Source organism: Gymnoscopelus braueri (assembly GCF_963280865.1).
Source record: "Gymnoscopelus braueri genome assembly, chromosome: 8".
NCBI classification, from domain to species: domain Eukaryota; kingdom Metazoa; phylum Chordata; class Actinopteri; order Myctophiformes; family Myctophidae; genus Gymnoscopelus; species Gymnoscopelus braueri.
The window spans coordinates 34,962,988-34,978,876 of record NC_137609.1 but is presented as its reverse complement, the minus strand read 5'-3'; the positions used below and the strand labels follow the sequence as shown (position 1 = coordinate 34,978,876).

The 15,889-nt window shown below is 41.9% G+C and overlaps 1 protein-coding gene across 1 annotated transcript in view; it reads left to right on the top strand.

Moving 5' to 3' along the window:
• Positions 1-9,946: 9,946 nt before the first annotated feature.
• Positions 9,947-15,889, top strand: part of LOC308090800 (transcription factor COE1-A-like) — a gene marked incomplete at its 3' end in the record, with an annotated part of 21,763 nt that continues 15,820 nt past the window's right edge. Inside the window, exons 1-3 of the mRNA XM_080436063.1 lie at positions 9,947-10,651; positions 11,528-11,684; positions 12,653-12,716. Coding sequence (XP_080292189.1) covers positions 10,515-10,651; positions 11,528-11,684; positions 12,653-12,716 — 358 coding nt within the window. The 5' untranslated portion in view covers positions 9,947-10,514. The remainder of the gene's footprint in view (positions 10,652-11,527; positions 11,685-12,652; positions 12,717-15,889) is intronic.

Here is a 15,889-nt window from a genome sequence, read left to right as displayed (position 1 = left end):
GCACGACCTTCAGCAAAGCGCAGCTGAGCGAGCTGGAGAGGGCCTTCTCCCTCAACCATTACCCCGATGTCAAGACCAAGGAGGCCCTCGCCTCTTTCACTGGGCTCCCGGATTCTAAGATCCAGGTACAGTGACAAAAATCCATTCCTCTGTGTTCATTTAACTCGGAGGGTCATGTGTATAGCAGGTCAAATTGTTGTGCGTAATTGTGTCTCTTTCTTTATTGTGGCCCTGACCATCTTCTTTTTGTATTACAGGTGTGGTTCCAGAATCGTCGCGCACGCTATTTCAAGAGCAAGAAACTAAACAGGGACGCATCACCACAGCCACCAAGCAGTCCCCCTTCACCGCAGTTCTGTCACATCATGTCACCTACTAGCTCACCATCGTCATCCTCCTCCATGTCAACCCCTTCCCCCTCTGCACCGAGCTACCCATCTCCAAGGCTCCCCCAGGCATGGAGTGGCAGTGCCCCCCAGCCATGGAGTGGCAGTGCCACCCAGCCATGGAGTCCCCAATCCACGCTTTGTCCTACAATGCCGGGGCACCACTACCAGGGACAGGCCAGCAGACCCAACGGTCCTACTTCGCCAGTCCCCGGAGACCAGGCTACAGCCCTGGACTGTCTGTCTGTCCCCGGGTGTCCCCGAGACTATTACCACCAAACGCCTGGCTTCAATGGACATTTTAACAAAGTCGTTCCAAACACTGTCTTTCTCCCAGAGGACATTGACTTTCTATTTGGAGACGGACCTCAGCCCGCTGGGAGCCGCTGTGGTACAGCCGAGCATAACGCACACGCACAGAGCAGCTTCATCATGCCCGACATGAGCGACATGCTGCAGTATCAGTGTTTTTCAGGCAGAGGGCGGCAACAGACCGAGGTCTTTGACGAGATCGACCTGGCTTTTCAAGACTTGGGCGACATCATCAACCTCGCCGACTTGGAAGTTTCTGCTGCAATGATTGATTATTTATTGGGATGAGTGATAAAATATGCCAGTTGGTAGGAACTTTAATCATTCAAATCTAAATAATAGAGTAGACCTATGTATGGTGAGAAGTGAGACAATGAATGCTAGATAATTTATATTGAACACTTATTTTGCTGAGCTCTATACTGTATATTATTTATGACATATATTTTGTAAGAAATTGCACAAAAGATGATCAAATAAAAGAAAAAATACTGAAAGTATTACAAGTTTTAAGTACTATATTTTCTGCCACTATCGTCACGCGGCGTCGTGGCTTAGTTGGTTAAAGCGCCTGTCTAGTAAACAGGAGATCCTGAGTTCGAATCTCAGCGATGCCTTTTCCAGTAGCTTCATTGTGTTGAGTCGTTGAATCAGTCTTTTATTTTTCCACGACATCTAAAAACGATAACTTTGTGTTAAACCCTAATGAGGCAGGTGACGTCTGATGGTTTTAATTTACAATTTGTATCAGGCATTAATGCCGCTGCGGCCTGACAATGAACAGTGAAACAAGACTGACAGAATGCTATTGAGGAACAGCTCTACCGTTTTCATCATGTGGTCAACTTCAGTTAGATATAGCGTTATACAGGACTGAGTTAGCCTTGGATCAAGACTATCATAAATGTGTTTGATCGATTTTACATTTGCATATCTATGATCGTCTTGGGCTTTATCCCCCAATTGCTACTGGACATGCGCCCGTAAAGTTCGTATTTCTCCAAACAAGTACAAATGCAAAATATAAGGTGCTTACCCGGTATTCCGGGATGTTACCTCAGCATTCAAAAGTTGTGCATTGTATTATAAATCCGTATTTTTCAATAGATATGTGTTTTAATCCCATTTGTGGCCGAACGCCATTCCCCCCCTCGTTTACTTCCTGTTTACATTGAGTGTAATCCCGGTTTTCACCAGATGCGCCCCGTCACTACCGCCCATTGAGTTATACAGGGAATTTCCGACAGAATCCGACACAGACGCGATTAAAACACAAATCTATTGAAAAATACGGGCTAATACAGTGCACACTGGTTTCTAATGTCGAGTTAACATCCGGGGCTACAGGGTCAGCACTTTACATGTTTTTGTGTACATGTACAGAGAAGTATGGGCTTTCCGCGCCAGTAACAATTGGGGGGTGCAGCCCATAGATAAGATACGAAAGTAAGTCAGACTCGATCAAATCTATGATAGTCTTGATCCAAGGCTAGATCAGAGGAAACGTGCTCAGGATAAGAACTCGTCGTTGGACGGTGGTCCAGACTTGTGTTAAGTAAGTCTGTCTTCGTTTGCTTCTCTCCTGAAGCTTTGCACAATCATGCTAATGTGGTAAAAAAAACAAAACAACAACAACATTAAAACAACAAGAACAATATAGCCTATATTTTGTGTGACTGGCAAACGTATGTCAGGGTTGGGCATTGGGGTCGGTTTGAGTCCAGGACTGGTAAAAGCAGCAAAATGCAATACCGTAGTAACGCAACATAAGTTACAACAATAATAATAAAGATATGATATAATTAAGGTTCAGTTTATCTGGGTTTGGTGGTTGGTAGGTAGGTAGATAAGTTGCTAGCTAGATGGTAGGTAGCTGACAGACAGACAGACAGACAGACAGACAGACAGACAGACAACAATAGTATAAATAGTATTTTACACCATTGAACATATGTAGGAATACACAGCTATCGCCTATGAATGGATCATATAAATGTATGTAGGCTACTGCATTGGTTCTCAAAGTGGGGTCCGGGGACCCCCAGGGGTCCTTGAGGGGGTTCCAGGGGTCCCCAACAAAATTAATAAATATCATAAAAATCTATTCAACCATTTTAATCATGTACATTGACTATTTGAAAATAGCCAATCTACAAGCTCACAACATGTTCACTATGCGACGCGTTGTAAGCTTGTAGACCTGCTATTTTCAAAAGAATCTTGAAAAAAGTTGAAACTTTTGGAATATTTTTGACACATTTCAAAAGCACAAATCTTGTATGGGGGCCCCTGGCACAAAATATTTTCAGATAGGGGTCTGTGGTCAAATACATTAATTAATGTCAAGATTGGATGAAACTGATATAGGCCTACACATTAAATGTCACCCAGCCTACAACAGTGGCTGTTCTGTAAAATATATACATGACTGTTTAACAACAGTGAATATAATGTGTTTATATTGTCTATAAACAATGAAACGGTTACAACGGTTATCCTTAAAGCAGTAGTTCACCCAAAAAAGTACTTATTTTCTATCAATTACACACCCTATGAAGCCTTAAATTCATGGAGATTTGTTTGTTTTTGGCGCATTCCTGAGCCAATAATTTGATGACCAGCGGAGCCTCCGGTCTCCTATTGACCGATGAGCCGGCCATCAAATTAGGCTAAATATTAGCTCAGGAATGCGATGAAACCCCCCAAATCTCCATGAATTCAAGTCTTCTGATAGAAAATAAGTATTTTTTTGGGTGAACTACTCCTTTAACCTAATATCAACAGAACATACAGTATGGAAAGTCAGGCTTGGTTGTGGGGCCTGCCATTTACTCTCTAAGTCACTTTGTTTTGTCCTGGGGGGGGGACAAGTCTGTGGCTGAACGTGCCCCTCATCCCCACACTAGCATCATTGTGGATGAGATGGGTTCATCAGGATAGCATTCTCCAGCTTCCTCTTCATCTTCCCCTCTTTCAACCACCTCCAGATTGTGAATTTTAACTCCAACCACAAACCAGGTTGTTCAGTTTGTTGGCATCACCAGTGTTGAGGCCAAGGGGAGGACACTGGTTACTACAGACTGTATAACATCTGCAGCAGCCTGTTGCACGGTTTAAAGTGGTGGTTTTCAAAGTAAGGTCCGGGGACCCCCAAGGGTCCTTGAAGGGGTTCAAGGGGGTCCCCAACAAAATGTGTGAATACAGCATCACAATCATTTTAACCACTTTATCCATACGTTGGCTATGCAAAAAAAGCAGATGTACAAGCTCACAGCACACTTCGTGCCGCTCTGCGAGCTTGTATACATCTGCTATTCTTGAACATTTTTGAAAAATGTTGAAAGTGTTGAAAAATTGTTGAATAATTTTAAACATTTTAACACAAATCTTCTCTTCTGGGGGTCCCTGTCACAAAACATTTTCAGATTTGGGTCCACGGCCAAATACATATCAATTTGGGGGATCCACATATCATGAAAAAGTTTGAGAAACACAGGTTTAAAGGACACGAGTCTCCTCAGGAAGAACAGCTTGCTCTGTCCCTTCCTGTAGAGGGCCTCTGGGTTGTCTGTCCAGTCCAATTTATCGTCCATGTGTTCTCCCTGGTTACTGTTAGGGTAAGATCTATAGCTGGCATGGTGGTTGGCATTTACCCAGCGGCGCTCTATATGGGAAACAACAGGGAACTGAATTAACGGGAGCGCTGGGACTGGTGCTGCATGCGTTTAAGGATATGATACTGAACAGTCAGTGGGAGGGTGGAGTTGACAAAATAGTCATCCATTTAGAATTTTTACGACATGACTCGGCAGGAGTCTAACTGTCTGAGTCTATAAGGGTCTGTGTGTCTGTGTGTCCGGAGCCAATCTTGCAAATCGATGTGCGCCATATTTCTTGTGCACGCTGCCAGTACGCCACAGGAGTACCCCCCCCCCCCACATATGTTTTATACTTTTTCAAATATTGATCTTAATTTTATTATGGAATTCAATGAAGCTCAGATCGGCCTGAAATATTGCCCGAATATGAACAATTTGTCTACCTGTATCCTGTTTCAGTAGCATCATTTGGTATAATTTGTACATTGTAAATTCAAAGTCGCTGCAAATTCAGAAACATGCAGCAAAACACAAAGAGTTAGATGAGCAAATCGTGAAGCATCTGCAAACATAGAAATATGGCCAAAAAGGAATCACAACACCGAGAAGTTTTCCAGAGAACAACTAAAGGGAACGAAAACAGCCAGTCAATCAACATTTCTGTTCATGGAAAGGTGGAAATTCTTTTCTAAGTATAACTCTTGACTTTTAACTGATATGAAATAAAGAGCTAGCAATGCAAAGATCACTTAATAGTTTCAGCTTGTTAAAGGCATACTAGGTAACGTTTTCAACAAAACTAAAGTTAAATTGTATATCTTTTGTGAGTGGCAAAAGATATACCATGAATTTCACCCCCGGAAGCCTTTTATTTATATATTTTATATTGAACGTGGACTGGGGGGACTTTCCCGGGGAAATGACGTCATCTGGCCGGAAAACAGAGGTGGAAATGCACTGGTTTCCTGTTTGGCCAGGAACTACCGCAACGGTTTCCTGTTTGGCCAGGAACTATCGCGCTAATAACAAAAATGAACCTCACGCTGATTTTAAGAGAATGTAGGATTAGAAGATCGAAAAAGAACAGAAAAAGAAAGCACAGCTCATGGTAACTAATGCTCTGGCTAAGAGAAACGATCCGTAGATAGTATAAAACAATTAAAAGATCGCTTTTTGAAACGCTTCCGGCTTCCGGTGAAAACGAATGGAATTCTGGGTAATCGAGGATTACGGAAATTGTATGCAGTGACGGTAGTGACCAGCAGAGGTTGCTAAAAATCGTTAGTTGTGAATTTGCATTGTACAACTTTAACAAATGTTTTATGTTTTATGTTCACCTTTTCCTTGTGTCAAAATGTTTCAAGAAGTGAACAGACTTCATCGTGGGCTGAAGTGTATCTTGATTCTTTCTATAGGTCAGCACTGTTATAATTTATCAATACTATACTGTACACCCGCCTACGTACAGTAATTATAACTTTTGTTAAACAGATCTGCCAATTCAATTAAATTATTGGCTGTCAAAGTCTGCCATGAAAAGTCTGTATAAGTGCTGGTGAGAAGCATCCAAGACCTGAGAGTCGGCCGCAATATTGTTTTCCCCAGGATGACCGGGGAAGACTCGGCCTGTGGTTGTCTGAAACTGGGGGAAGGGAGCGCTCGTTTTGCTTTATGTGATTCTGTCCACCACGGCTTGCCAACTCAGATGGCACTCTCTTCAATACATGAGACCATTGGCTGCTCGCCGCAGGCACTCGCTTGCCTATAGTGGCTCACTCGGGCACGGCTTGTGAGTCTCAAGGCCGTGCTGTTGGTGCACCTGGCTTGCTGTCAAGGCAGGCACTCCTCTTCCCCAGCCATCCTTGGAAACACTGCTGTGTTGTCATAAAATCAAATGAGGAAGACAATAACACGGGATTGTTGCACACTGAAATAGCCAACCTAGCGCACAATGCGTCGCATCATGACATGGATGTTGTGGCAAGGATAATGTGTTGACATGCCATAGGGCAGTGGTTCTCAATATTTTTGGGGCTAAGGCAAACCAAAGGTCACACCCAAATCTCAAGGTACACAGTGTAAACCAGTGTGATGCGTTGTAAGCTTGTAGATGAAAAAGTGTGTCAAACATTGTACTTTCAGATATCTTTCTTCAGACCAAAGTGTTGGATGGACAAGTTTCATGGTAATCTGGCCATAAGATGTGGGGATGTCTTGTGTACATGTTGACACTTTTGGCCTATAGGTGGCACTAGAGGAAAGGACATGGAGTGACTCAAATCAGTAGGATCCCACCTCAGGGGATCATGAATGCACTCCGCAATCCACCTGTTTGAGATAATGTGTGCGAGTTGAACTTTTTGGCCTATGGGTGGCAGTAGAGGAAAGGACATGGGGGTCACCAGTCAGTAGTAGGGTTCATCCATGGAGCTTGAAGGTGCACAGACCAAAGTGCTGGACTGACATACCTTCTTCTCACATAACAACAGTTGTCATCCTAAAAGTTTGTAAATTACATTAACCACTTTCAACCTGGCATCCCAAAAGCAGAAAGTAATCGCTATGCAGAATGTCCCATTTCACAAGTTTTCAAATGTATAAAATGTATACAAATCTTTAGAAAATTGTAGGTCGGTTATTTTCAAATGACCGAAATCTATTCAGAGTAACTAAAGTTTTCAAATAATTGTAGTGGAGTAAAAAGTACAATATTTGCCTCTGAGATGTAGTGGAGTAGAAGTAAAAGTATTGAAAATTGGAAATACTCAAGTAAAGTCAAAGTACATAAGCACAGTGCTTGAGTAAATGTAATTAGTTACTTTCCACCACTGTGTAATGTAATAATATAGATGCTTCCTAATTTGACCACAAAGTGGTTGTACGTTTGAAGATCTGTGCTTAAGGAAACACGGCCCTAAAAGTTTAAAACAAGAGACGGAGTGCCTCAGTAATTTTTCCCTAGTCTGCCTCACCACAAGCAGAACTTTGGTTTCCTTTGCTTTTATGGCCCTAAAAGTGTCATAAGACCTGAGGTCTATATCATTAGTGTTGATGCAATATGACATTTTGACCTTTGGACTATACTATAGGCCTTATGGGCATTTCCTGAAAGGCCAGAACCACCTAATTTTGGTCAGGTATAGTGTTTGGGACATAGTTGACTCCAAAGTGGTTGCAGGTTCAAAACCCACTGTGATGGTGTAGCCTAACATAACTGTATATAACCACAGGCCTATCTGAGTAAACATAAACTTAATTTCTACCACAGTGCGTGACTCCACCAGATGGTAGAGTTGAGTATTGCAATTGCATTTTTATTGGCCATTAGCCACGTTTTTTTAAATGTATATATATACTGTCTGTAACCTATATAGGCTATATATTATATAGGCTATGTATAGAACCAATAAATACACAATGTTATCAAATAAATACATGGATTGACTGAAGAAATGAATGTCCAATCATGAAAAGGGGCAGGATTTTGATTATACAAATTATATATTTTTCAGACCCTCTAGTGTTAGAAATTGGACCATAAGAGACTTCATAATCAAGGTGAAGAGCACTTTTCCAATAACCTTTGGGCCTGGAATCGATGTGTTTATCCTTGACAATTATTTATTTTTTTCACTGGTATTTGAATAAAACTGTTGACCTTTTTTATCCCAATGACAATCGATCATTATGTTCATTAAAATTAACAATTCAGGATCAGTTGTTAACAAGTCTATATAGGCTATAGGTCTACTTTGTGCTATCATGTTTTTGTATCTTGATCTCTTAGCAGCGCAGTGCCATCCCCGTGATAAATTGTTCAAAAATAACAGATGATGGTATATTATGGAGAGAGAGAGACATCTGGAAGGATCTGGAAGCAATTATCCTCAATTATGTTCAATGTTATTTTGAGCTAATTATTGTTATTGTCACTTTTGTTTGTCTGCGTGCCTTGTGGCGCTATATAGTCTACAATAAGCAGGCCTATATATACAGAAGACAATAGGAAGCAGGGATATGTTTTGTAGCCTACTATGAAATGTGGGCTTCTAGACACTTGTCTAAACAAAACTAGGCATCTTCGATGTGTCTAATAAGATAAGACTGTCTGGGTAGAACTCAAGACCCGACTCAGTAAAACAAACAAACAAACAAACAAACAAATAAACAAACAGCATTTAAAATATATTATGTGAAAAATGTCTTAGAGACAGATGAAGCAGGGACCCCCACTATTGTATCAAATTGTGTTGCTGATTAATCTTTTTAATTACACTATCATCATCATCAGTGCATGTTGGATTCATGCTAATGTGTATTTAACCACATAACCATACTTCGTAAACTTGACCTCTCTTTCTGTACTTGGTCTGCACTTTTCCCCCTCTACACTAAACCGATTTGCCAAAAATAGCCTATCTACAAGCTCACAACACCTCACCATGCAAGGCATTGTGAGCTTGTAGATCTGCTATTTTTGGCTAAAGTTCTCCTCAGAATAGGGATGCTCGGGTTCAAGCGATAACGTTAAAAACATATCCTATCACAAAGATTTGGCGGCCCCCCTGTAGTAACTCTGAGGACCCCTAGGGGTCCCGGACCCCCTGTTTAAGACCCCTGTCTTAGAGCAAAGTTTGATAATCTGTCTTAATTGTTAAAGCCATACTGAATAACTCCATCTTCACGTGTTTTTGTCTTCCAGTTATTATTTGAATAACAGTCTATCTTTTTTTTTTTAAGTCTGTTGCACACCTTCTACAAGTTATCCTTTTTCTGGAAGAAGTAGCCTACTCACATTTTTACTTGAGTTATACATGTAGACCACAATGTAGTAAAGTCCAAAATTATTGGTATACAAATATATTTAAGAGTACCAAAAGTAAAAGTAGGCTACTCATTAAGCAGACTGTCCCATTTCACAAGTTTTCAAATTTAGAAATCTTTTGCTAAATACTCCTCCGGGCTCCGGCGGTGTCGCTTGCCAGTTGCCAACAAGAGCCGATCTGCAACCTCACAGCGCGTCTAAGCGTTGTCAGCAAACGACACCGAGCGACACCGTCGTACGACGAGTATCAGTCAGTCTAAAGGCAAGCTTATAGGATAATTAGTGGAGGGTCTCCACTCTCCATGTGGCCGCATGGGCGGATCTCACTCCACACTAGCCTTTGTTTGGGGGCGTCTCCTCTCCTCCTCCCCTCCCTCCCTACCTTCCCATCCTTCTTCTCTCTCCCCCGAGCGAGAGAGAGAGAGAGAGAGAGAGAGAGAGAGAGAGAGAGAGAGAGAGAGAGAGGGGGGGTGGGGGGAGAGAGGGAGAGTGAGAGAGAGAAATGGGGAATGAGAGAGAGAGGGGGGGAGAGAGAGAGAGAGAGAGAGAGAGAGAGAGAGAGAGAGAGAGAGAGAGAGAGAGAGAGAGAGAGAGAGAGCGAGCGAGCGAGCCCGTGTTTGGTTCTCAGAAAGTCTCCTTTGGGGAGGAAGAGTCTCACACAGAGCGCTTTTACTCACTGAGAGAGGAGTGAGTGCAGAGAGAGGCTGCACACACACACACGCACACTCACACACACACACATGCACACACACGCACACACACACACTTACGGTCGGATACCATACGTGGTGTATGTTGTTCTTAGAATATCCCTGGACCGCGGCAGGCTGGGAGGAGAGGAGAGAGGGAAACACAGAGTCATAAAACAGAGGAAGAGACGAGACTTATTGACAGATAATGATGATGATTGACATCTGATCCGGAGTTAGTTTGATCTGTGTGTTCTCTGTGGAAGTCCACAGATCTGTGTGTTCTCTGTGGAAGTCCACAGATCTGTGTGTTCTCTCTCTGTGTGACGGGGCTGTGGAAGTCCACAGGAGCGAAGCACCGGGAGGGACTTGAACCAAACACCTCTCCCCACACCTATACCGCTCCTTCTGCCCGCTCGGTTCCGCATGACTTCCATCTGAAGCTCCTTTTGGATTGTATTAGTACCTATTTTTCCTTTACTTTGAGCCTTTATTCCCGTCTTTATGCGAGAATTACGTGGATAAGAGCTAAACTGCAACGGTCCGGGATAAGAACGGCACACAACTCCTCCTGGGTGGCGAAGAAGCGACGCGATTTGGGGACCGCGAAGAGAGAAAAGCAGAGGAGAGGGGACCAGTGAGAGGGATAGAGAGAGAGAGAGAGAGAGAGGCGACCACCGGGGGTCCGAACAGCGGTGTGTTGATGATGTTCGGAGTCCAGGACAGCATCCACCGGAGCGGCAGCAGCCTGAAGGAGGAGCCGCTGGGAGGAGGGATGAACGCGGTGCGCAGCTGGATGCAAGGGGCCGGGGTGCTGGACGCCAACACGGCCGCCCAGAGGTGAGCCCTGCCCCGGGGGGCACAAGCAACCTGCAGGCAGCCCACAACCTCTCTTCTTCCCCACCACACACTGACACACACACGCGTGATTTTTCTCTCGGGAGTCGGGAGACTGGGGACCCCCCTGGCCGCGGGGCTGAGTGGAGATGATGGGAGGAGGGTGTCACTCGCTTTTGGCGGAGTTTGAATTTTAATTAAATAAATGCCGGTTTAGTCCTTAAACCATGCACTTAAAAACCCCTGGACTTAGTCAAACGGATCTGAGTTGGCTCTGTATACCAAAATCTCTTCGCCAAAAGTAGCCGATCAAATCTAAGCCCACAGCTTGTAGATCATTTTTTATGTCCCCCCCCCCAGAACATGATGCTGGGGTTCAAGTGGTTAAAGTCAAGACACTTTGGGGAAATTACTGTGCATGGGACGAATATCAAAGTCATATAGACTAACCTATAACCCACCGAGGAATTTGTCTAACAATTAACGGCATGCACTGGCCAATATATAATTTATGGATATTAGGAATTGTGTGACTATGGAGCCTAACTGTAACAAATACAAAAAAAAAATAACAGTGCATGAGTTTAAATTAAAAAATAAAATCACTGACTCCTCAAACTTACAGCATAGGCTATCGTACTTTTGTTAAATGTATAGTTTAAGATCCAGTTGCACAGTAAAATCAGCAGTTAATTTATCAATGTATCCGTATCCCTTTTGTAACGTGTACAAATGTAGCCAAATGGATCGGGTCCATTTGGTTACATTTGTTCCCTCTCGGTCAGAGTTCAATTTCAGCATTATAGTTAGTTTAATTAAGATCCAGTTGATTGATATCCTAAGATGAGCCCAGCATCCTCCGTGTGTGTGTCCCCGCAGTGGGGTGGGTCTGGCCCGGGCTCACTTCGAGAAGCAGCCGCCCTCCAACCTTCGGAAGTCCAACTTCTTCCACTTCGTGCTGGCGCTGTACGACCGTCAGGGTCAGCCCGTGGAGATCGAGAGGACCTCCTTCATGGGCTTCATTGAGAAAGAGAAGGTGGGTCACTATAAAGGCTTGGGTGGGGTCCTGGTTTTAGCACATTTACCGTCCTGAATGATGATGGTCTGGTCTTGTGTGTTAAAAAAAACACTTATAAATGATATAAGTGCGGCTTTATCGTGTTTGTCAAATTTGAACACTTCGATTCAATGAATTGTTTCAATGAATTGAAAACACAGGAAACAAACCATATAGTGCTTTCTTGGGTTCAATACTTTTAGCATTGTATTTGTATTGAACTGCACTTTCTGTGCTTTTTTTGCAAACTGTTATTCAATCAATCAATTAAATGACTTATAAGCCGACAGTGAAACAGTGTGAAACTGTTAACCTGGAAATTTAAAATGACTGTAAAAACAATTAAATACAAATAAAACAGCTTAATGTTATAATACTACTAATAATAATAATTATTATTATTATTATTGTTATTACTATTATTAATAATAATAATTCCAAGGATTATATTATGAAATCACATATACATCCTAAATCAGAGACGAGATAATGAAAACGCATGGTAATTGATACATCGGACAGATATCTATTTTGACATTTATGATGGTGTTATATAATTTACGGCCCGTTTCAACCCCAGACATTTATTGTGCGACGCAACACGTTTCCTCATCAACTATGGAAGTTAGTGAAATTAGGGAAGGTTTACTCGGATAATTCAGCAGTAGATTTATTTGTCCATAATCTGTCCCACCATAACCCGCAATTGTGGTTGAATTAAAAAAAAGCCAGAACAACGTTGTGGTTACACGCAAAGAAATGACACACTGCAATTTAATTTTTAGCCCTTAATATAAACCAGGTTGCACAGAAATAAAGCTGTAGCCTAATAATTTGGCTTTACATGTGTGTCCTGCACAACCATGCACGACTTTCTTTAATATTATGTACAATTTATATTATTTATATATGAACAATTGTGTACGTTTTTGTCGTCTGTGTCAAAGGAAAGCGCCGGAGAGAAAACCAATAACGGGATTCATTACCGGCTGCAGCTCCTGTACAGTAATGGTGAGTGAGGGGCCCCAGAGAGCCTGTTGTCCTATTCATTTTCATTAAAAAAAAATAGCAGATCTACAAGCTCATAGCGCTGCACGGAGTTAAGCGCTATGAGCTTGTATATCTGCTATTTTTGAATAGCCAATGTATGAAATAATGGTTAAAGTAGTTAAGTGGCCCCAGAGAGCCTGTTGTCATGTATATATGCATTTAATGTGCTGTGCAAGACCTGAGGCCGAGTCTACGAATGCCTTCTAAATCAGTAGTTCTCACACCTTCAAGATTTTTCAAAAATGGTCAAAAATAGCAGATCTACAATCTCGCAAGTGACGCGCTGTGGGCTTGTAGATCTGCTATTTTTGAATAGCCAATGCAAAAATCTAAAATGACACAGACGCTTTCCCTGTTTGAATGAGTTAACGCAATTAATTATTATATTGTCATAAAACCACCTCTCATTTTGTTAACACACAGCAAGAAAGCGTGAATGTGACCAAAATGTTCCTCTATTTTCTTATTACATATTTGTGGGTCCTCCTGCAGTGGAGCTATTGCTCTTTAAAGTCAGTAATCGTCAGCTTTTACATTTTACTGTTATATGTTGTCTTTATGGGACAATGATAGGCTATTACTGCGGTGGTTGATGTAAAATTAGTTTGTCTGTTTTACAGAGGGGTTTTCATGACAATTTGTGCTCAAGTTGGTTTGGCATGCTTGTTGATGCCCTGCTGTCTCAGCTGTTGTTGTGGACGGATGGCTGGGTGGATGTTAAACGAACTGAAGGCTACTTTTCAAAAGTTATTTTGAGAGATATATACGCTGCCTTATCGCCTCTACAGAGACAGTTGTGTAGGATGTGACTAATGGTGGAAAAACAACTTGGTCTGTGTTGCAGTGATGGAAGAAGTATACTCACATTTATTTACTTAAGTAAAAGTATCAACACTGCAATGTAGTAAAAGTCCTGTGTTAAAATTGTTTACGTAAAAGTACAAAAGCAGTACTACTCAATATGTAAAATGGCCCATTTTTGAAAATAGCAAATCTACAAGCTCAGAACGCGTCTCTTTGCGACGTGTTGTGAGCTTGTAGATCGGCTATTTTCAAATAGCGAAAATATATAGAGCTGAATGTCGTTAATGTATGTTTTGTATTAATAATCTAAATCTACAAAGTAACTAGTAACTTAGAGTTTTCAAATAGTTGTAGTGGAGTAAAAAGTACAATATTTTTCTCTGAGATGTAGTGGAGTAGAAGTAAAAGTATTGGATATTGGAAATACTCCAGTAAAGTAAAACTACCTCCAATTTGTACTCAAGTACAGTACTCAAGTAAATGTAGGCTACTTAGTTACTATCCACCACTGCTGTGTTGTGACAAAAGTCTTTCAGACGTGAATGTTGTTCGGTGTTCGGTGAATATTGTTGAGTACAGTGTGTGTTTAGGGGCGAGGATAATCGCTGCATGTGGAAACAATCTTCATGTGGTTTTATCACAATGCCTTACACCCACAAAACAGTCACCAAGAAGACGTAATGATTTTTACAGAGAAAATACAGTGTGATCATCCAAAAGCTACATGGAATCAATACTAGTGCCGAAGATTCAAGGACATTAATGTGAAGTCAGTGCTGTTTGGTATGCTGTTATATTTGTGTATTGAGGCTACCTCTTAGGCACTATGTGCTGAAGTGGGTTGTCTTGAGAAAAGACTACATAATATCTCTTTTCTCTGAAATGACATCCAGCAATCCAGAGGTGTCTTCAGTCACACTTTTAAGGAATTCCAACCCACATTGACAACTTATCTAATTAGATAGGTGATAATATATAATTATGTAATTAATCATTGAACAATAACATTTATTAACTGTAACATCTGGGACGGTTTCTGATAATCAAAGGCACTTGGACTGTTCCTATAGCCTAACTTTCCACCAGTATTATCAGAACAATGCATGGACAATATGCCCCCAAATTTGGAAACATATACATATCTCGTAACAGTGGATTTCCAAATGGTATAATGTTATCCACAAAGCACGGCGGCAGGATCAGTGTGCTACATTTTGATTAAGAATACATTTATGCAAGCAGGGGTGAAAGCAGACCAGATTCTAGACCTTGGGCTGAGAGGGTTCCTTTAATAATTAGAGACGTATTGAAACCATAGCTTGTTCCCTTAGGTCCTCAAATCAAGAGCCATTAGAAATCCCACTGCTCCCTCAGAGATGAAAAGGAGGTCATGCTTAGACTGTGGAACCACCTCCCTGTTGACATTTCCCATTCCCCCATTGCTGAATATTCTACAGTCCTTTTTAGTTCCTGATTATGTGTGTGTGTATATATATATATATATATATATATATATATATATATATATATATATATATATATATATATATATATATATATTATTGTTAACCATTTCAAACCTGGCGTCCCTATATAGGGCATGTCATTTTAGGATGCAAAATTGTTAAAATGTGCAAAAGATTAGCAAAACACATATATACACACACACACACGCGCACATGCGCACACACGCACACACGAACACACACACACACACACACACACACACACACACACACACACACACACACACACACACACACACACACACACACACACGCGCGCGCACGCACGTACATATATTTAAAACATACTCCCTTAAAGAGGCCTTCATTTCAAGCCGTTTCCCTGTACAAGTGCGGTGTGCAGGGGTGCAGTGTCATGCGTCTCAGTAGCCCAGGGTGCACTACACTGCACACTCGGAGTCAAGTAAAATCAACAGTAACGCCCCGGGGATAATTTCAATGGTGGTGTGTGTGTGTGTGTGTGTGTGTGTGTGTGTGTGTGTGTGTGTGTGTGTGTGTGTGTGTGTGTGTGTGTGTGTGTGTGTGTGTGTGTGTGTGTTGGGGGGGGTGCTCCTGTTTGGTTAAAAAACAGTAATAGTCCCACCACCACGTGTTCCCTCTCACCTGCTCCCTCACATTGCTGGGTCTTTGTCTCACAGACGGGTACATACGCATATTTTAGTTAGCGGCGGGGCTGTGTGACAGCCGGGGCTCCTCGTCATCATGTCATCATTCTCATACACAGCGTACTGCTGGAGTGCATTAATCCCTGTTTTTTTCTCCCTTTTTTTGTCTTTCATCCACCCCCCCCTCCTCTCTCTCTCT